Source organism: Paralichthys olivaceus, chromosome 9 (genome assembly GCF_024713975.1).
Source record: "Paralichthys olivaceus isolate ysfri-2021 chromosome 9, ASM2471397v2, whole genome shotgun sequence".
NCBI classification, from domain to species: domain Eukaryota; kingdom Metazoa; phylum Chordata; class Actinopteri; order Pleuronectiformes; family Paralichthyidae; genus Paralichthys; species Paralichthys olivaceus.
In genome coordinates this window covers 4,911,076-4,933,895 of record NC_091101.1, presented here as the reverse complement: position 1 = coordinate 4,933,895, position 22,820 = coordinate 4,911,076, and the positions used below count along the sequence as shown (strand labels likewise).

At 40.4% G+C, this 22,820-nt stretch overlaps 1 protein-coding gene and 1 long non-coding RNA gene across 3 annotated transcripts; one reads left to right on the top strand and one right to left on the bottom strand.

The window, feature by feature from the left end:
* Positions 1–3,764: 3,764 nt before the first annotated feature.
* LOC109638474 (kelch-like protein 10) lies at positions 3,765–7,045 on the bottom strand. 2 transcript variants are annotated; one of them, XM_069531929.1, is made up of 6 exons: positions 6,850–7,045; positions 6,164–6,644; positions 5,353–5,985; positions 5,080–5,229; positions 4,097–4,432; positions 3,765–3,826 (listed from the first exon to the last, which is right to left on the bottom strand). In XM_069531929.1, exons 1-6 carry the CDS (start codon positions 6,969–6,971, stop codon positions 3,800–3,802), a joined length of 1,749 nt encoding a protein of 582 aa, XP_069388030.1. In that variant the 5' UTR covers positions 6,972–7,045; the 3' UTR covers positions 3,765–3,799. The 2 variants fall into 2 exon arrangements, with proteins under 2 accessions (XP_069388030.1, XP_019957067.2); XM_020101508.2 differs by having other exon boundaries at positions 5,362–5,985.
* A 130-nt stretch (positions 7,046–7,175) lies between these two features.
* On the top strand, positions 7,176–10,316 carry LOC109638556 (uncharacterized). Its single transcript, XR_011244106.1, has 2 exons — positions 7,176–8,162; positions 8,298–10,316. It is a non-coding gene; the product is annotated as an uncharacterized lncRNA (long non-coding RNA).
* Positions 10,317–22,820: the final 12,504 nt, after the last annotated feature.

Below are 22,820 nucleotides of genomic sequence, written 5' to 3'. Positions count from 1 at the left end.
GTCAACAGTCCCCACCTGTTTCAAGCAGGCCACCATCATCCCCATACCCAAGAAACCATCCATCACCTGTTTAAATGACTATCGCCCTGTAGCACTGACCTCCACCATCATGAAGTGCTTCGAGCAGCTGGTCAAAACCCACATCTGCTCGACCCTTCCGAACACCCTTGACCCCATGCAGTTTGCATACCGTACAAACAGGTCCACGGATGATGCTATCGCCCTCACAACACACACCACCCTCTCCCACCTGGAAAAGGCGAACACTTATGTGAGGATGCTGTTTGTGGATTACAGCTCAGCGTTCAACACGATTGTGCCTGCCAAGCTCGTCCCCAAGCTCAGGAGCCTGGGTCTTAAAACCCCCCTGTGTAACTGGATCCTGGACTTCCTGACGAGCAGACCCCAGGTGGTGAGAATGGGCAACCACACCTCCTCTTCACTGACCCTGAGTACCGGGGCCCCTCAGGACTGCGTACTCAGTCCCCTCCTGTACTCCCTGTACACGCAGGACTGTGTAGCAACACACAGTTCTAACATCATCCTGAAATCTGCGGACGACACTACCATCCTGGGTCTCATCTCTAACAACGATGAGAGCGCTTATAGAGATGAGGTAAGGGGCTTGGTAACATGGTGCCAAGACAACAACCTGTCTCTCAACGTCTGCAAGACCAAGGAGATGATCGTGGACTTCAGGAAGCTGCAGAGGGGGGGTCACGATCCCATACACATCGAGGGAGCTGTAGTGGAGAGAGTCTCCGACTTCAAATTCCTCGGTGTGTTCATCAAGGATGACCTTACCTGGTCCAGACAAGCGGACTCGGCGGTCAAAACTTCCCAAAAACGCCTGTACTTCCTGAGGAGACTCAAGAAGTTTGGCATGTCTGCCAAAACTTTAACTAACTTCTACAGATGCACCATTGAGAGCATCCTCTCAGGCTGCATTACTGCCTGGTATGGTAGCTGCTCTGCTGCTGATCGTAAGGCCCTGCAGAGGGTGGTGAAGACAGCGGAGCGTATCATCGGCTGCCATCTCCCTTCCGTGCAAGGCATCTACAACACAAGATGCCTGAGAAAAGCACGGAACATCATAAAGGACCACAGCCACCCAGGCTATGGAATCCTCACACTGCTGCCGTCTGGAAGACGTTACCGGAGCATCCGAGCACGGACTACCAGACTCACAAACAGCTTTATCCCCCAGGCCGTAAGGCTTCTGAACCAGCAACACTGACCCACTGAACAGTCGCATCACCATGTACATTCTGCTCCCTCATTCATACAACTACACTTACTACACATATATTATTTAATTTAATACTTAATTTAATATCCCGCACTCCTTCACCCTGTAAACTGCTGCTAGCCCTTCATTTAAATTCAAATTTAAACTGTTGTACTATGTTATATGTTAAAAGTTATATGTTACTATGTTGTATGTTAAATGTTATGTTAAATGTTATATGTCACTAGGTTATATGTTAAATGTTATGTTAAATGTTATTTACTAGGTTAATATTAAATGTTATGTTAAATGTTATTTACTAGGTAATATGGTAAATGTTATGTTAAATGTTATATGTTACTTTGTTATATGTCATATGTTATTATATATATATTTTTATTTTTTTATTTTTATTTTATCTTGTATTTCCCGTCTACTGCGTAGATGTTGCCTGCCAGGTCACAAGAATTTCACTGCTCTGATGACGCTAAGTTATTTGGTGCATGTGACAATAAACTTTGATTTGATTTGATTTGATTTGAATTTTTTTTTTCCCACCCATGTCACCAGACGGGCTCCGTAGACTTGTGTTAAAATAGTTATGTTTGTTTATATCTTCTTGAGAAGGGAGACTGTCTCATGACATCCTAAAACCAGGGACAGGATGGAGGCTATTTGTAAAAAACATGAAACATCTTTATCCAAAGCATCTTCCTGCAGAGGCTCCAAACTTCTCAACCATCTCTGAGACATGAATTTCAACAGTGTTGACTTCGACTGATGTTCATTGTCCACTGGTTGGTCTCTGGATCATAACATTCAGCCTTCTTCGTGCCATTAACGCCTACACAGACCAGCGCAAATGTATATCTGAAAGAGAGGGAGCAGCAGTTAGGTGCAGTTACCCTGCAGTTCGATACATGCTCAGAAGAAAACATTCATTTATTGTGCCGTTAACTTGGTTGAAGTTGGGGTACGGTGCTTAGAATATGCCATAAGATGCTTTCCTATGTTTTCCAATGATTTTTGTGCACTTTATACCGTAGTTTATTGTTTGACAAAAGACATTGTTTGTGCTCAGCTCATGCTAATCGCTAAGCTAAGTTTGCAATGAGAAGATGCAGTTATTTATTTTTTTAATGCCATTTGAACTGCTCATTTTGTTTCAGTAAATCTAGACTTGTGGCTTAAAAATATATTACCTTTGACAGAAGCACAGCCATGTGTTGTTCTCGTTCTTTGGGTATGTGTGTGATCCAGCGCAGGGTGACGTCAAACAAAGTCCTCGCATTCCTTACGTTGACTTCATCTTTGCCAAGAATTTCTGTGAGCTCCTGCAAAGAGAGCTGCAGGTATTCTTCACAGTTAACCACTCCCTCAAAGTGCTTCATGATGTAGTGGAAGGCCTTGCATCACAGCTCGGAGAAGGGGTAGATATCTGTGAATTGCCAGATGCAGATGCAGTTCTGTGGGCAAAGGTGCTCACAGATAAATTTGGAACATGCTTCTATGATGCTCATTATGTTGAACATATAAGCTGTGACTATCAACTCCTGCACATTGTCCTTCGTGGCAGCAAGAGAGTCAGTGTATGCAAAATCAATGATGATCTGCATAATGTCAGGAGACACATGGGTTATGTGGAAAACCTTGTCTGTGGTCATCTGGTGTCTAAAAAGAGCTCTGATGATTAGAGGAGACAAAGCAGAGGATTTAAAAAAGATATTTAACCTTTTCACAAAAATAATGAAGACTACTCTTAGCCCTTCTCAAGCAGAACAGACAAAGGGAAATTATTATTATTGTGGTTAATTTTAATAGTAGTAGTTGTAGTGCAGAAATTTAAACATTGATCAATGAGATTACTATTCTCCCCACTAAGGTCAGGTAATCAGCTTACTGGAAGTAAGGGCTGCAATCACAGAGGGTGATTCTGTGGATTGGGAACGGAACATCCTCAATTTGCAAGATAGCATCGCAGAATTTTCCCACCAAGCATTGTTCATTAGGTGTTTCCATCATTTTGGGGTTAATGAATTTGTGTTTCAGAGCTTTAAGATTATCACTGAGATAAAATAATTGTGAATCAAAGAGCTGTGACATCATAGATCTGGACCTGGAATCATTTGATCGAAGGGACTGTGGGATAAACGAAACAAAGAAAAATCTACCAATAAAACGAACAAGGAAGAAGAAGAGGGAAGGTAAATAACCCTTTAATAGAGGGATGATGTTGGATGAGGGAGATAGAGGCCACTCACCACTACACCAAACAAAGAAGAAGGAGAAGCTATCAAATATCAAGGGTGATAAGATTAATAGTACAGAATGGGGAAGAAGAAGAAGTAGGATATTAAAACACACAGTGGATGGAGGTAATGCACCTTGAAAAAATGCAATACATTTTACTGAATAATCAAAAGAAAAAGCAATAGGGCCTTCGCACTGTTGGGGCTCAGGCCCTATTAAATGAGAAGAAGAAAAACATACACCTTGCAGCCAGTCACCAGGTGGCAATAAGACACTTTGGCTTCAATTTTGAGCAGTTGTCATGGAGTCCATCTTGTGATTTTATTTGGTATTAAAGTGATGGGACAGCTGTTGAGACACACACAAACTGTTACACTTAAGTATTGTAACAGATTGCCTATTTTTCGTTTTTATCTTCTTCAGAAGGGGAGACTGTCTTATGACATCCCAAAACCAGGGACAGTATGGAGGCTATTTGTAAAAAATATTTGTGTCTAAAGCATCTTCCTGCAGTGGCTCCAAACTTCTCAGATCAACCGTCTGTGAGACATGAATTTTAACAGGTATAATATGCACCATAGACTATATTTAACGTGTCAAAAGATGTATTAGTCACACCTTCTCTGACTTTTCGAAAAGTGGCAGAGAGTCTCGAGGGAAAGCAAAGTCAACCATGTTGGGGATTCCGGATACAACACAAGAGCTCATGCCGTCGTAGGACGTCTTTGAGTCAGAGATGGAACTCCAAATGTCGGTTTCGGGATCATAGACTTCTGCGTGATAACTTCTTTTCCTGACATTGGAGCCCCCAACGACATAGAACTTGTCGTCTATCACCTCAAGGCAAAAGTTCCTTCGTGAGATCATCATGGGGCACAGCAAGATCCAGGTGTCGGTCTGGGGCTCATAGGTCTCAATGCTTTGTAGAGGGTGTACACCCCTTATGCCACCGACCTGGAGGAGGAAAAGATTTGTGTCAATGCTTTGAATGGATAAAAAAAATATACATTACACAGAATGCACAGAATATAGTAGGGTTGAGCCAGATACTTGTTTCTGTTTACACAAAAGAAGTTTGTGTAATCATTGTAAACAAACTTATTTTGTTTACACTGCTATGTCTTTGTCTGTACAAATATACAATGGTTCAAAGTGACACAAATATTCAATGGTTCAAAGTGACACACATTTGTGTGTTATGAATAGTTGTCTTACTCTTGTGATAAAAAATGATCTAAAGCTCAATTCTAAGGCTGCTCTGTGAATAGTTCAGAAGAATAAATTGTAAGGCGATTAGATTAGTTTGACTGGTGGATAAGAATGTCCAGATTTTTGTCTCTTTTCTCTCGGGCACACTGTATCTCATCAGCGATCGGATGGAATTTTGTGCAGACGTTCAGATACACCACATTTTGCGGTTACATTTGCACCACTAAATGACCAAGCAATATCATTAAATAATTTAAACTAATGAAAAAAGGAACATGCGGCTGTGGTTAGGATATAACTCTGACTATAAATACAAGTCCCTGTTGGTGTAGCACTGTCAGTCAAGTCTGTTTGAGTTATGGGTTGATGTCAGCAGTGCTACGTCTACTTACTGCAAAGATTTGGTTTTTATATGCAACAACTCTGTGTTGTCTTCGACTGATGTTCATACGGCCGATCATTGTCCACTGGTCGGTCTCTGGATCATAACATTCAGCCGTCTTCGTGCTATAATGCCTGATCAAACCACCACAAACATATATCTGAAATAGATGGAGCAGCAGTGAATACCCTGGTCTTTTCTTGGTTTTAACTGCTAAACTGTGTTTTCCTACACAAATAATTCAGGATTATATGAATATTATTACTTATTATTATTTCCATACATAACAAACCTTGCCATCCAGTGCTGCGCAGCTTGCACTCCTCCTTCCCAGGATCATGGGTGCAATAAGTGTCCACTGGTTGCTTTTGGGGCAGTAGCGCTCTGCAGTGTTGAGCCATATATAACCATCAGTGCCTCCAAAGGCATAGATGAACCCATTAAGCTTGGTTACGCTCACGCGGCTACGTCGGTAGTGCATGTACATCACCTCTTGCCAGGTGTGTGTCCTCAGGTCCAACCTGACCACGCTGTTTAAGATCTCCAAAAGGTCGGAGCCTCCAACAAAGTAGACATAACCATCAAGGAAGACGGTCCCGTGATGGGCCCGAGGATCCTTCAGCTTGTCTCTGCTGATGATCCAGCGATCCACAAGGGGATCGTACATCTCAATACCGCAAGAGACAGTACTGAAATTCTTGCCTCCAGAGACCATGATGATGGAATCAGGCAGACGAGGACGGGCGGGAGTGTCTCTCAAACATGACTTAAAGGGTTTGTGTATGTGTGTGGTGAAGGACCACAATATTTTGAAGGAACGGTTGACTATTTCCAGGCACTCAGGGTTGAACTTCACCAGCTCATTGGTCATCACATTGTTTTCTATGTACTCAATGCTTGTCCTGCCCAGTCGCACCTACAAAGGGACAAGGGAACAGAACTTGTTGATAATAGGTGCATGTCAACTGAAACTGAATCAGAACTAAAAGCAAGAGCGTTTTTCCTAAATGAACCAAGCTCCAGGTGTTAAAGCACCTAGGAGACATGCTGGAGATGTCCAGTAAATCTAGACTTGTGGCTTAAAAATATATTACCTTTGACAGAAGCACAGCCATGTGTTGTTCTCGTTCTTTGGGTATGTGTGTGATCCAGCGCAGGATGACGTCAAACAAAGTCCTCTCATTCCTCACGTTGACTTCATCTTTGCCAAGAATTTCTGTGAGCTCCTGCAAAGAGAGCTGCAGGTATTCTTCACAGTTAACCACCCCCTCAAAGTGCCTCATGATGTAGTGGAAGGCCTTGCGCCGCAGGTCGGAGAAGGGGTAGATATCTGTGAATTGCCAGATGCAGATGCAGTTCTGTGGGCAAAGGTGCTCACAGATAAATTTGGAACATGCTTCTATGATGCTCGTTATGTTGAACATATCAGCTGTGACTATCAACTCCTGCACATTGTCCTTCGTAACAGCAAGAGAGTCGGTATATGCAAAATCAATGATGATCTGCATAATGTCAGGAGACACATGGGTTATGTGGAAAACCTTTTCTGTGGTCACCTGGTGTTGAAAAAGAGCTCTGATAATTAGAAAGGAGACAAAGCAGAGGATTTAAAAAAGATACTTAACCTTTTTCACACGGACAAAAAATAATAAAGGCTACTCTTAGCCCTTCTCAAGCAGAAGGGACAAACTGGAAAGGGAAATTATTATTGTGGTTAAAATATAAACATTTAATCAATAAGATTGCTATTCTCCCCACTATGGTCAGATAACTAGCTTACTGGAAGAAAGGGCCGCAATCACAGAGGATGATTCTGTGGATTGGGAACTGAACATCTTCAACTTGCAGGATAGCATCGCAGAATTGTCCCGCCAAGCGGCGTTCATTGGGTGTTTCCATCATTTTAGGGTTAATGACATTTGTGTTTCAGAGCTTTAAGATTATCGACATCACGGAGATAAATAATTGTGAATCAAAGAGCTTTGACCTCATAGACCTTGACCTAGAAATCTTTGATCCAAAGAGTTGTGACCTCATAGACCTTGACCTAGAAATCTTTGATCCAAAGAGCTGTGACATTATAGACCTTGACCTAGAAATCTTTGATCCAAAGAGCTGTGACATCATAAACCTTGACCAAAAATCTTTGATCCATAGGACTGTAGGATAAACGAAACAAAGACAAATCTGCCAATAAACCGAAGAAGGGGGAGGGTAAATAACCGTTTAAATAGCAAATAACCCTTTAATAGAGTGAAAATGTTGATGTTGGATGAGGAACCCTAGAAGAAGAACAACAAAGTAGATTACAACTTTGTCCCCTTTGATGAAGGATCAACCTTTGCTGCACCTCAATGTTTACACAGTTTGAGGAAATTCCAACCATATTTTTGTAGCTTGTCTAAGCTCATTTGAGCTGTATATTGTAAAGCAGCCAGGAGCAGTACATTAAATAATAAAAAATGTCACTTCCTGTCACCAGCAGGTGGCCCTGTGATGATGAGCCAATATTGACATATGGATCTGATCAGGGCTGGACTGTATTCATGTGAAAGAGGTTTGGGGTGATTGGACAATGCACAGAGGAGTTATAATAAATCCCACTTTTTTGGCGAGTCATCAAACTTTGACACAATGCCATGGTCAGACCGTACAGTAACTATTTGAGGTAGTTTTAATCTCCATGGAGTTAGGATGACACTTAATTCAATGGCTAACAGGTTTTTTCTGTAATCACATGTACCTACTGATTTTTGTAAATGTCGATCAGTCGTGGTACCGGGGCTGCTCTGTGGTAGGGATGCAACGATTCGTCGACGTTGTCGACAAAAGTCGATAATTGAAATAGTCGACAATGGAATTCATTGTCGACTATATTTGCCAGACGTGTTTTTCCAACAGAGTGAGGCATCTCATTTAATTACACTCTCTGCCGAGAGTCACACATAGCATCACGTACACAGAAATGGCGGCGTCCAACACAGTAGCTACGCGTACCAAAACGTCTAAAGTTTGGGAGCATTTTTAAATGCACGAGCATTTAAAGAGAAAGCACGTCGGGCAGTTGAACGAAACGGAGTCTGACTCGCCTCGGTAAGATTCAAGTAACATTCAAGCCAATACACGTTTTATTTTTGTACATCTTACATTTTATAAGCATTTTTTTCACTTTAAAAGAGAGCTTTAACGTTACGCCTGACAACCGTATTTTAAATCAAATGCATGCAGTCCGAAGAAGAGGGCCACCATGGACCCCTTTCTGCAAAAGAGGCAGATGTGCACCCCGCAACGGGCGACTGCCCTCACTGAGTCAGTATTGCAGATGCTGATCTATGATATGAGGCCGCTTTCCGTGGTCGATGGTGCCGGGTTTCAACAGATGATAGACCAGTTCAACCCAGACTACATCCTGCCATCCAGAACCCATTTCACCCACTTGATGGAGCAGAAATACAGTACAACGTTTCTGAAGGTAATTGTTTAAAATACACAGAGGCATATCTTGGAGTTTCGTGTCACTTCATCACCAAAGACTGGCAAATGAAGACTTTGAACCTCGCCACTCTACCTCTGGAGGAGAGGCATACTGCTGCGAACATCATGATATGGATGGAAGAGGTGATAGAGAAATTTGACATCTTGCCTAGCAAAATTAAAGCAATAGTACACGACAACAGGTCTAACATGGTGGCGGCAGCTCAACTCCTGGAAGAAAAACATGGTTGGTCTTCAGTCCGCTGTGCTGGGCACACCCTCCAACTTGTCGTCAACAGTGCCCTCAAAGAGCCCAGCATCAACAAAGCTACTGGTGCTGCAAGAAGCTTAGTGGAGCACTTTAGGAGAAGTGAGCTGGCAAATTCAAAACTGAAGAAGAAGCAGCAGCAAATGAACACCGCAGAGCACAAGCTGATCCAGGACGTCAGTACACGATGGAATAGTACTTATTACATGGTGGAGAGACTCCTGGAGCAGCGCTGGCCAGTCACTGCAACTCTCTCTGACCCTGAGGTAACACCAAGAGGCAAGCACTACTTTGACCTGAAACCAGAGCAGTGGGTGCTACTTGAAGAGCTGGTGCAAGGGTTGGGGGCTTTTAAATGTGCTACCGTTTTCCTCAGTGGATAGGAGTATGCTACTGCTTCATGTCTTCCACAGCTGGTCAAAGGGCTGCAACGGTCCATACAGCAAACCCAGTTTGAGACGAGCTCAGGAAAAGCCTTTCTAGCCATTGCAGGAAAAGGAATAAGTGAGAGATGGGAGAATCTTAACACTGTGTCTGCAGAGAGAGACAACCCACTTGTTCTTACAGCTGCCATTGATCCAAGATTCAGAAAGATGAAGTTTATCTCACCTGAAGATGGCACAAGGGTGCAAAGTACAGTTGAGGTTCTTGCCATAAAAGAAGCAAAGGCCGAGACTGGGATATATGATGACCCTGAGCTAGAGCAGAAGAGGAGGGGTAATGTCCCAGGGGCAAAGTCAGCGCTGGATAACCTTCTTCAGTCTGACACTGACAGTCTGAGTGACGAAGAGGAGGAAACCCAGGAGGACAAAAAAATCCAAATGGTAAGGAGGGAAGTTCAGATGTTCTTCACAGAGGCACCAATAGCCAAAAAGGATGACCCTCTCAGCTGGTGGAGAGAAAATGAGGGGCGTTTTCCCACACTGTCAAACCTAGCAAGATCTCTTCTGTGCATTCCTGCAACATCCACCCCGGCAGAGCGAATCTTCTCAGCAGCAGGAAATATCTGCTCACAGAAGAGAGCAAGCCTCACACGAGAGCATGTGGATATGCTGACTTTTCTTAGTATGAATAAACTGAATGACATAGCCTGAGCCACATTTTAAACCTGGTCTGTCCACCATGACAGGTTTGTGTCCAGGTTGTATCACACAGTCCATGTTTACAACTTGAATTGTAAAGTTCTTTTGCAACAGACTGTACAGTTGACCACTGAATGTACTTCACAAAACGCGCTTAATATTTGTTTTATTTACTGTTTTACTGCTGCTAATGTCCCTGTCCTTGGTTTACAGGAAAAAATGTTTACTTAATTTTAATTAATTATTTATTTTTTATAAAACACATTTGCCTGTCTTTAAAAAATGGACAGAGGTTTATTTATTTATGGATTTATATCTATACTGACTGAGCACTGTGCCTAATTGGTTTTAGATAGGACATTTTTATTTACTTTTTGTATGAATCAGCAGCAAAGTTGAATAAAAGATGCATTTTTCATTGAAGTACCCATCTTTCTTGTGTTAATTATCATTTGCCACATAATTAAAGCAACTTCATGCTAAATTTAAGAAAAAATAATAATTATTCGATTAGTCGACGAATCGTTTCAATAGTCAGTGACTAGTCGACTATTAAAATAGTTGTTAGTTGCAGCCCTACTCTGTAGGGTGCGCTATTTAGCTATTTTGCCGCACCCATTCCTTAAAAAGAATGTACTTAGGCAGGGTACTGTTGTTCCACACGTACTTTGAGGGAGATTGAACAATGTACACTGAAGTTATAGCAATTTCACTTGTCACGGCGACTTGTTGAAATGTTACACCACTCCCCATTATGGTGTTCGAGGAAAACTCACGGTTTCCATAAGGCTTTATCATCCATGCCTTGAGGCCCTTCTCAGAATATTGTATAGTTGTGGTCAATGGACAAGGAGTAGTACATCAAAGTGTAAGACTTTCAAAAAAACAAGACATGCAAAAAACAAGACATTTCCTGTTGCCACCAGGGGGTGCTGTGATTTTAAGTGTTGGGACCTAGTATCTGTGAACCATAGTTGGGCCTACATGTGTACCCAAAAGCCTGACCGTTGGTCTGAAGACAAAGGAGAGCTTCCAGAACTCAGTCTCCCAGGGTGCTTCATCTTCAAACATAGGTGGCAAAACTGCTTGCGGAGACAACTCTCAACCACTGTTGGTCACTGTGTGCCCCATGACCCATGAGGTCACAAGTCCAATAAAAGGCAGAGTTTCCCCTCTCCTCCATTTTTCCTCTGCTGACCGTTCTTGGAGGAGTAGGTACTGCTCCTACCCTCCCAGCCAGGAAGACTTCCTCCGTACACAAGCTCCTCAACTTCCAACAGGCATGCCTGGGGCAGACTGCTAAAACCTTCCAAAGGCAGCGACGCGAGAGCCTGCCTAAGAACTTCAGCACAACTGGCCATGACACAAGGTCTGACCAGCAGATGATCAACAGGAGCCACAAACCAACAAGACCACTTCACTGGACTTCAAACAGCACATCCAAAAAGGACCTTTCCCTCTTTTCATGGACAGGTAACACAACTGGGCTTATTATTACGCTAGGCTAAGCAAAGGACTGTTTAATCCTATTTCTATTCCATGTGATGTTTATAAGTTTGACTTGTGTTGATGTGATATTTGGTAATATGTCACACACTCATCTCCACAAACTTAACACATAGCTACATGTGATCTCAGCCACATGGCCCCACCACTCCGGGGGGGCCTTTTGTCTTCAAAGTGGCCAGCCGCCATTTTGAATACATACACATCTGTAAATAGGAAGTACACCTTTTGTTAGTTTGTGTGTTTATACTTTTATTTTTTTCATAATAAATGTTTTTTCTTTAAAACACGTCTTAGTTAATGTTGCATAAGTGTGAATTTTGCCAACCTCTACACCGTCAAGAACTTCATATCCTTCAACCTTGCTAGCTTTCGATGTGGTCATTTTGCTTATAGTTATTTATTTAAAATTTGAAAAGCATTATTATTTGCCTGAATAATCCAATGAAAAGCATTCCTATTTGCTGGAAATCTGTGTATCAATCCTTCTTCTTCTTCTTTTCATATTCAATTAACAAAAACAAAATTGGGAAATAAAAAAACAAGTCATTATTTCATTATTGATTCAGGTATAAATGGTCAATGCAAAGCACCTCATGAATATTGAATTCTACTGCTGACCAATGGGTCTTCACAGTGAGTCACGACAGAGTCATGGCATCAAGTAAGGAGAAGTGGAAGTGAAACTTCCTGACACTGAGATCGAGGTGTTGGTTAGGGAGGTGAAGAGCGATTTTATTACTGACTGAGTGACGTCACTAATAAAGAAAATACACTGATACGCTGCTGCTGTTAATACAGTGAGTGAGAGTGAACACGGATACAGATGTCCTGTTTCAGGTTCATTTTACTTGACTGTGGTCTGCAATAGCAATACAAGGTATCCATCAGTTATAACAAACACCAAACTTTAAACACAAAACATGATTGAATTAACTAAAGTTACACAGGACGGTATCAAGTCATCAAATATATCATATAAATCATATAACATAAACAAGTCACTTCACAGGAGGCACAGCACGACTGCACAGCTTTAGCCTATTAGCTTTAACAACACACACCAGCACAAGATAGCATAGCTTATGAACTGCTAAACAATACACCTTACCAATGTTAACATCAGCCAGAAGTGGCATACGCAAGTTTGGGGCCCCGTTTTGTACCAACGGTTAAAAATGAGACCCCAGATCAGTACATGAAGTAACAGTGTTTGTCTGATTCGCTCCTGAGTTTATGAGGCTCATTTAATCATCAGGAAAATTGACTCATCAATATTTTGTGCTCAGCACAACACGAGACATGACGCACAGTCAGGACTCAGTGTTAAAGTGAGCGGAACTACACAGATTCATGATCCGAAACCATTGATTAATAACTAAACACATGATCGTAAATTTGTCATCTAAATCATCCCAATAAAAAAATGGAACAAATGAACGTGAACTGGATTATTTTTGTAACCGTGAACACTATGACCGTGAACTAGTTCATTTTCATCTGCATGAACTGAACCTTGAACTAGTTCTGTGTGAACTGGCACAACACTGTGCAGCGATGCTCCGAAATGAGTTAGAAGATTCTGTTACAAGCAAAAAAGACATGTATCAGACGCACAACTGGAGCGGGCTGGGATCGGATCCATATATTAGATAAGGGTGGGTGGTGGAAGGAAAATCGGGTCAGGTGTGTTACTGGCAGGCCAGATGGGTTATCTAAGCTGATACTCTAAAAATTAAATATCAAAATCAAGGGCGGCCCATGACCCGTTTTTTCATTCCCTATTTTTAATCTGAGCAAATAATCCAAACTATGAAAAACAAACCGTCATTTGTCTTTTGGTATCAGATTCATAAATGAATAACCAAATTACTTTTTTCAAATCTTTCTAATGAATTTCTAATGAATCTAGAGTAAGAAAAAAATGGATGATACACGATTTATCGGGCATTCACGATGTCGTTGCTTGGGCCCTAAATTTCAAACATGTTTCAAATCACTGGGGTAGTGTAGATGAGTACATTTACAGTGACGCCTAACAACAGCTAGACAGGGGTTGAGAAAATGTTCCTCATCACAGCAAAACTCTGCTCTGTTGCCAACTGAAGTCAACTTTAAACTTGTCTTTCTTCTATTTTTTTTCTAGTTCTGATTCATAGGAGGCCGTGGCTCAGGATGAAGTCAGGCGCCCAAATTATGGGCACAAAAAATAAAGCATTTTACCAGTTAGGCATACACACACTTCACTGAATGTTTTGGCTTTAGGCGTTCGGCTGCCACCGTTTTCATCTGTGCTGCAGCCAGGGCAATGAAATCAAAAAGAAACATGAACAAAGTGACAATCTGTGTAAAGAATTTATACATCCACAGCCCCTGAATAGAATTGTATTATATTTCCAAGAAATAAGTGGCTTTAGATTTTTTTCAAGGCAGCTTTTGTTGATTCTAAGGTTACAACATTCAGGGCATATACTGGGTCACTGACACTGAGGTTACGCAAGCACTGAATCTGGAGCAAGACAAATGATTTATCTGTCATCCACAAAACCCTTGCAATATTTGTGCTGTGATTAATATGTAAGGAAATTCACATATATATATATGTTTTTTCAACTTAAACTGTTAAGACCATATCTGAAATCTTTTGATATAGATTGAAATAAGTACATTTGGACATCTGTGTCTGGCTCAGTCTTTCTTCTTTAGGTTATTATTGTATTATTTATTATCAAGATGCCCACAGAAGATAAATGTGCTGTTCGAACCTGGTGTTAACATCCAGTCTGGATGTGTTTCCTGTGACCACTTGAGATTGGATATCACTCCCCACTCTAAATGCTAATACAGTGGAAAACTGCTTACAGTGATCACAGATATAGTAATCAACAGCATGTATATGTCATCTTTCATCAAAGAGACACCTTTTACAAATATTCACAAACTTAACATTTACATTTTAAACTTTATTTCCTCACCCAATGTTTTATGATTCGTGTGATGTTATAAGGTTTAAGGTCTTGATGAAAATGATGGTATATCATGAGGCTGATATCTGTGACTGTGTCCAAATTGGTGCGGCTTGATTCAATTTAAGGCAACTCCGGCTCGGCAGAGATATTCTAGTCATTAGTTTGTCTGTTAGCAGGATTACGCAAAAACAACTCAACCGACTTCCATGAAATTTTGAGGAGGGGTGGGGCATGAACCAAGGATCAAGGCATGACCCATTTGATTTATATTTGTGGCGCCATGAACCCACTCAAACTAGGGAAGCATGGGAACAAGATCTGGGAGTCAACACAGAAGATGGCCAGTAGGGCAAGATTCTTGAGCTAGTGTACAACTTCTCCATCTGTGCCCAGGCTGATTCATTGCAAACTTGGCTTATAAAAAGTCAAATTTATGTACAAAATACTGTTCTTACATACAAAGCTCCAGACATACAGCTCATTAAATTTGTTGTATTTGCCTACAATAATTTCTCCTTACTTCATTGCACATTGTTGCTAATTATCGGAACTGCAAAGGATGTGTATCACTCTGTTTATTCTACAAATAAATGACGACATTTATGCTTATTACTCTTATAGTTTTCTCTGTTCAGCATTGGATTACTACAATGCAAATGCGGAATTAAATTCACACACACAGACACACAGTTGTGTCTCCATGACTTCAGAGGACATGACATTCACTTACATTGATTTCCAGGAGACTTGAACTTGAGACTTGAACCTGAACCTAAGCTTAACCCAAAACATGTATCCACAATAAAATTCAATTTACTCTACAGGGACTTACTCTTTGTCACCATAAGGAAGGCAAGTCCCCAGAATGTGACTGTTTAAACAGATTAAGGTCCCAACAACATGAGTAATACCTGGAGCAGCAAGAGAAACCATATTTCTTCACCCCAAGTTTTTTTGTTCTCACAGGACTAAATATCCCTTTAACCTGACTTTATTTAGTTTTTCACCATGTATAAGAGAGAACTCTCTCTCTGTGACACACAGACGCACGTCATTTCTAATGACACCAGATATCCAATCTTGCCATGCTGTGTTATATTAAATACTTAAAAAAAAACCTTCCTAAGCCCACAATAAATTATTTGCACATATGATTCTCTTACACACACACACACACACACACACACACACACTGACCTTGTTGAGTGATCTAGAAAGAAATTAAGTACATTTTAATTGCTGGACTGTTGCACTAATATTGGTTAAATGGTGCGTTCCAAATGAAGTGTGTGTGAGAGACCAGGCTAGAGATCTGGGTCAGAATAGCATCTTACTAACAGTAATGTAGCCTGAGAGAGAGACATACCGTGCATTTTTATCATTACAGATCAGTAACAATATATTTGAAAATGATAATATTAGAAAAACAAATCTGTCACAACATAAAAACCCGCTACAACATATAATGCTGTAGATTTGTGTGTTGTTTTTGTGTCCAACCTGAAAAGGCTTTTGGATGAGCTTGTTGCGTTCATCTTTTCTATTTCTAAATATGTGTGTCTGTGTTTGCTGAGCTGTGCTAGTGTGAACAACATCAGGCCTTCCAGCAGGATCCAACGGAACCAGGTCACAGAGAAAATGCAAGAGAATGGAGTTCACTGCTGATGTGAGAGAGGCAGAGAAATAACAATAGAGAATAAGAGTGGGTGACAGAGCAGGATGGTTCAACAGAATGTGGAGACCCCAGGGCAAAAAAAGAACATCAGTTTGGTTTACCTGAAGAGGATGAAGGATAAGAGGGAGGGGTTGACAGGAGGAAGAAGAGGCACTGAAAAGAGGTGATGAATAATGCGTTAGAAAAGAAAAAAGTTGAAAGAAAGAAATGAGTCTGGGAAGAGGGGGTAAAAATATGTGAGAGGTAAGTAGGGAGGACTGGAGATGTAGTGGGGCGCAGAGAGTGAAAAAGTGGCTGTAAAAGCTCAGACACCAAAGTTTGATTCTCAGAGAGCTCAGCATTATTCAGCAGCTCTCCATCCAGACCTGCTCCATCTGAGGGTGGGGCCTGCAGGTGCAGGTTGTGACTCGGTAGTCTACTTTCAAACTTTACAGCGGTACATAATAAAGATGTGTGGCAGTTTGTGGGTTACAGCACAGACAAGCTCTCCCTGTTCAACTGTCCTGATCCGGAAACATACATGAGTTAGTTGATTTCAAAACGTCACTCAGACAATATACGGTAAAGTGCCATCAGAAAGGGCTGCGACATTTTCCCAGGCTGCTGTTTCTTACACTGCTTTCAAACATGCAACATCCAGATAATCTGAAATTATCCAAGTCAGTCACTGCGGACATTCTGCGGAGTTTCACCCCCCAGCCCCAGTGTAAATCTCTGCATAATGCCAGAATGAGTCCATGTGAGAACTGTCAGTGGGCCGGTTTATGATATCTGCAAATATCTCAGGATGAAAAAGAGGAGCCATACACATAGAAGACACCTAAGAAGATGTCAGCTTAGAAAGACAATGAGATACTCTTGCTGCATTCTTTATATGTGAAAGGAAAACTGGACATTTTCCAGAGTTCATGTCTGAAAACAGCTCGATATTCCTGTTCAAAACCTGTTAACAGACGTTGGATGACATCATGTACTTTGATGAACAGGGTAGCACAAAGCATTGCTTTGGTTTGAGAGCTGACTGTGTTAGCTACATTAGCTACACCCGCAGTAACCCCTACAGTGCCTATTCGCTTAAACAGAATGTCACACTTATGGTTGGATATGAAAGGCAGAGTGGATTGTTCAAGACTGTCTGATGGTTGGAGGTGTGACTGATAAACAAGTTTCATTACAAAGAAAATAAGTTTTTGAAAAGATGTGGCGATACTACTTCTAGATTCTTGGTATGACTTATGACAGAGGTTAATTTGTTCTGTTAGGAAGGTGTGTGGTGATGAAAACTAATCCAGACCACCTTCATATGTCCTCTGGCCAATCCAGTCATTTTGCATTTCGCTCAGCATTAACATGTTTTCTCCCAGTTAAGAATAACTGTGTCCAGATGTTGAGCTCATCTGTCGTCTAAACAGATGTGTTCACCCTCATTCATGTGTATTGACAAAGTCATTAAAATGGTTTTCACTTCAAGTTGTTGAAATTTCTCTTGAAGAGGAATGCTGGTGAATTCTTAAACGATGGCATTAGCAGACCTTGGGATATAGCTTAAGTGCCTGGTCACACCACCAATGAGTACTTTGCTCACCCTCCAAAAAAGCTGGTTGTAGAAACTTGGCAATATAGTGACTAGTCTGCCCAGGTAGCATCATAAAGATAGTGAGTCAGGCAATTCTAATTTACATCAGTATTCAGACCCTTTACACTTCAAGTTGTCTTTTTATGCCTCATGTTCTGCTTTAGTTATGCTTGAGATTGTTTGAGAACTGTATTGTTCACCTGTGATTGGTCATAGTTCAAAAGGACACAGGCCTGTCTATGAGGCCCCACAGTTCACACTGCTTGTCAGCACAATAAACCAAGCCATTGTGTCCATGAAACTCTCTGTCAGCCTCCACAATACAGTTGTGGAAGGTATAAAACCATTCTTAAGATTTCCCTGGAGTGCCATGCCCTTAATAATGAAATCTGGGAAGTTTGGATTCACCAGGGCCCTTCCGCCCAAACTGAGTAACCAGGCCAGAAGGGATTTGGTCAGGGAGATAACCATGAAGTCAATGGCCGCTCGAACAGAGCTATATGAGTCCTCTGCAGTAATTTGAGAACAATTTTAGCAGCTCTCCATCCATCAGACCTTTATGGAAGAGTGGATAGACAGAGGGCACTTTGAGTAAAAGGTAAATGAGTTTCGCCAGACGGCATTTAAAGGACACTGAGAGCATGAGGACAAAGACTCTCTGGTCTGATGTGACTGTGTATGTGAATACTTACAGACACTGGGCACCTGACGCCTAAGAACCCCCTTGGTTGCAACACAATTTTCTTTTTCTCTCCCAAAATTCTTCCTTGCTGTAGGAATTATTGGCTTTCTCTATAACATTAAAGTAACAATAAATAAATAGCAAACTGCCATGAGATGATGCATGCTTTGATTCGGTGCAAGACAAGTAATATTTAATGAAATTAACTTCTCCACCATGAGTCCACAAAAACGGACATATATCTGAAACCAGTTCTGATGCAATCCTCAATCAAGACCCTGATGTTTGCATTTGACTGTGATACAGGACAAATAGTCGTGTCTGTGAAACTGAGGCTGATGTGTGTGTAGCTTCACATATCACATAATCACATACTCAGTGATGCGTCAGTGAGAAATAGTCTACAGGAGAAAATACATTTCAACAACAAATCATATTTCACATTTTGCAGCCTAACACCCTTATACACAGAAATATATATACATTTATATGTTGGCAGTATAATTACAACAGGCTACTTTAGCAGGCCGGGACTTTACTGACATCAATGACATTACCATGGGAGTCTGATATTATGCCAAACTGGCATCTTGTCACCCAGCTGTAGATCAAATGGTGTCTTTGCCAAAAGCTCTCTGTATTTCTTTAAGGAATAGAGAGGAACAGGGTAAAAAATAAAAGAGTTAGATGGAACAGGGCCAGCGGTCAGCACATGACCTTGTTCTGGTCCAAACAGATAGCTCTGTCATCTGCTGTGTGTGTGTGTTGGCTCATGTTGTTTGTGTGTGTGCAGATATATCCAGTGTCCTCACACCACCTCTATCACACCATCCCATGCTTTTTAATTATTTTGTTCTGTCTTCTATTCAAGAGTTATTTTTTAGTTAAATTATGAAGAGTCCAATTAGAAAAAAGAAATGGACAGAGTGAAAATCAATACATTTTGCTCAATATCCCAGTTTCAATGCTCATTTAAGGCAAAGAAAAGTTTTGAGATGATGGAGAACTGATGCGATAAAATGTTTTGGTAGAATACCAAATGAAACAAGCTACATATGATCACAGAGGTGAAGTGAAGAAAACTATTAAAAAACTTTTGGCACTTTAGAAAATAAGTTTCTCATATTTCTTTACTTCAGTGGCATTGCACCAACTTACATTTCTAACATTTCTCTTTGCCACAGCCTTAATGAAAGGAACTGCTCTGTAGCTGTGATGTAATTTCCATTTCCATCCTCAATCTGTTTTATTGTATCTTAACACAGTTTTATGTTCTGATTTATTTGTTGAAGTTTGATTCATAATGTCTAGTTTAATCTCTTACATTTCTTTTATATTGCATTGTTTATATCTTATTTAAAGCCATTTGAAAGAGACAGGATAAATAAAGGTGTTTGTTTCAACACAAAGTGAATGCTTGCTTCCACAAGGTACTCCTACAGGAGCTGGATCGAAACAAAAACACTTATTTTCCGAAACCACCGTTTTATCTTTTAATCAGTTTTTCTAACAATACGACTTCAATCTCCATAGTGCACAATTCATTTTTACTCTCAGTTTTGTGAATTAAACTTTGCTAATGTGCTCCTACTTATGTCTGTGGTAATTAACTATTTGCAGAATGTTTGTGCTGTTAGGAAATGAAACATTCCCGCAACTGAAGAAAGGAAGCTAAAGTTATTAGAATACACCAAGCAAATATTGGACAAACTTGATGTCAACCTTCTAGTCCAGCTTGTAAAGAAGTGGACCCACAAAAACAGTAACAAGAGCATTACTGGAATATTGAATGCAATGTTATAAATAACTTTCAAGATGAAATACCTTAAATTATTTATTTCCAGCAGTAGATCTAGAACTCCAGCTGGGGCCAGTGCCCCACGAATCATTACTAATCATTCATTACTGAGAAAACAATTGGATCACATTATTTTTAATCAAGAGTATTGCTACCCAGCAATGGTGACAGAGGCACACATGCTTACTGTTGTATAAATTATCCAGTAGCAATGATAAATACGCTGGTAGGTCTAACAGTGCAGTAAAAATGTGAATCTGTGTTGTAGCTGCTGTATGACTCTCAAAGAGGGAATATTATTCAGATGTTTTATTGAAATGTTTGTTTGGTTGAAAGTAAATTACATGAATAATCAAGTTGAACAAACAAGGCATTTAAGAGGAGCATGACATAGACTCCTGGGATTAGATCAATCAGAGCAGGTAAGGTTCAATTTGATTTCTACTTTACAGCAAGGTCTCTGGATACATTTATTCATTTGGAGCCCTCCACTTTAATCCCCTCCACTAAAATGAGTAGAAACTGGACTCTGGGAAGCCACAGGTTCAGTTGCCATGCATAGTGGTGGGCAGGAAACATTAATGAACTATGGGAGTGTCAAACGCTGGGAACTGGCTGAATACATGCAATTTTTGACAGTTCTGACATGTTTTGGTTATTAAAATAGATTCATGTGAGATTAAGTGTATGTTGTCTTTATGTTATTCAATATCAACTTTGTGTTTCCGGTATATACACACAGCAATACACAGAGGAAGTCTGATTTCAACACCTTAGTTTTGTGTGTTCGTTCTCATCCTTGTTGTTGTTTGGAGAATTCAAGTATTAATTTATATAATACTCAAGGAATATGATGTTTATATTATTAAAAGAAGACTATACTTCATCATCAGTCATGATTAACTAGTAATATGTATGTCTTCATGTAATACTGGACACATCTCATGTTGTTTCTCAAATTTAGTTTTTATGTTGTGCTCTGTTAAAAGAGTTACACCATACCCTGACTCATCCTAAAACAGTCTTGAACAAACTAGTCTCATGTACCCACACAAATTTATTTTTCCCTGTGTAGCGTACGGCGTTCCTTAAATCAGAGTTTTCTCAGCCTGCAGTCTATTTACCACTAACACATACTGATCAGTGAGTGCACTTCCCAACAATGTCATGGTTAGTCTAAGGACAGGTGATGGTGGTTGCATCGCAAAATAACTAAAACATCACTGCTCTTTTTTAAATTGCAGTCTAATGCACCTTATATTTCTAAGTGCTCTGTCTGATTGAGGCCTTAAACTGACATTTACATCAAACACTGTCTGTCAGTAGATTGAAGGTCTGATATTGCTGCGAGAGCCATAAACACTGCACAATAAAGGATTGTAATGGATGACACAGCGGCTAAAACCTTTCTGCAGAGATTGTCAGGTCTGAAACAAAACTGAACCAACTATGAGCCCACCACCCCTCGAGTGGGGGCTTGGGCTAAAACTACTTGGAATGGAGTTCACACTTTAAATCACACTGAATCCACGAATGTGTATCCATTGTTTCTGTTTGTGATTCTGAGGAGTATGAATGTTGATGTGAGCTGTGGCTGCAGCCAAAATTAACCTGTCAATTCACAACACTGCAATTGTCCTGTTACCTTATCAGCCCACAACTCTCCCATGCCTCTCGATGGAGGACGCCCTCACAGTTTAAAACACCTCTGAGGTACAGCAAACAACCCTAGGACCAACCTCTTCAGCTAAGATCTTGAGACTGGCATGTCATTTACTAATATGTCTGCCATAGGCGTCCCCTTTACACCATCCAGCCAATCAGAATTGTTAGTGGCCATGGAACTTAAAACAAGGGGTAAAGTTACAAACATCTACAAACAGTTATCAGACTAGCTTCATTCATGAGTAATAATAGTAATAATAATAATAATAATAAAGTGTATCTTCACAAGCTTATAAATGCATAAAAAAGGAAGATAACATTAAAATTAATATTAAAAACAAACAGCATGCTTTAAAAACAGGCACATTTCTCTAAAAAAAATTTAAGCAATGATTTTAAGTACAGGTGAGGTGCTGGGAAGTTGAATCTCCTGAGGCAAAGAGTTCCAGAGCATCAGGGCCCTGATGAGAAAAGCTCAATTAGTTACTATCCTTGATTTAAGGACTACTAGCAAGTGTTGGTTGGAAGATCTTGCCAGAACGTGCTAAGCTTTAAAATGTATTGAAACTTGACTCTCTGACAGCGGTGTCCGACAGGAGGATGCTGCATACGATAGATATATATATATATGTATATATTTCATATTTTATTTTGTATTTTTAATCTTATAAACTGTGTTTCTACCTTTTACTTGGAGCAATTGCAACAAACCCAATTTCCCCCTGGGATCAATAAAGTATTTCTGATTCTGCTTCTGATTCTGAAAGAATCTTAAAATCAATCCTAAATTCAACTGGCAGCCATTAAAGCCTAAATAGTTTGTTTCTGTCTTTGTTCCTGTGATCTCATATCAGATCTCAGTTGTTTGTTTTGCCGACTACAATGTTGTTGTGACTGTTAAACATTATTTATGGACAAAACCACAAACTAAAGCCCCAAGTTGTAATAAATGCACTGTATTGTAATACATAGATTTCCTGTAGGTAAGATTTCCTATTTGGAGCCACTCTGCTCCCTCAGTGATATATTAAACCCCATTGTAGGAACATCTGCTGT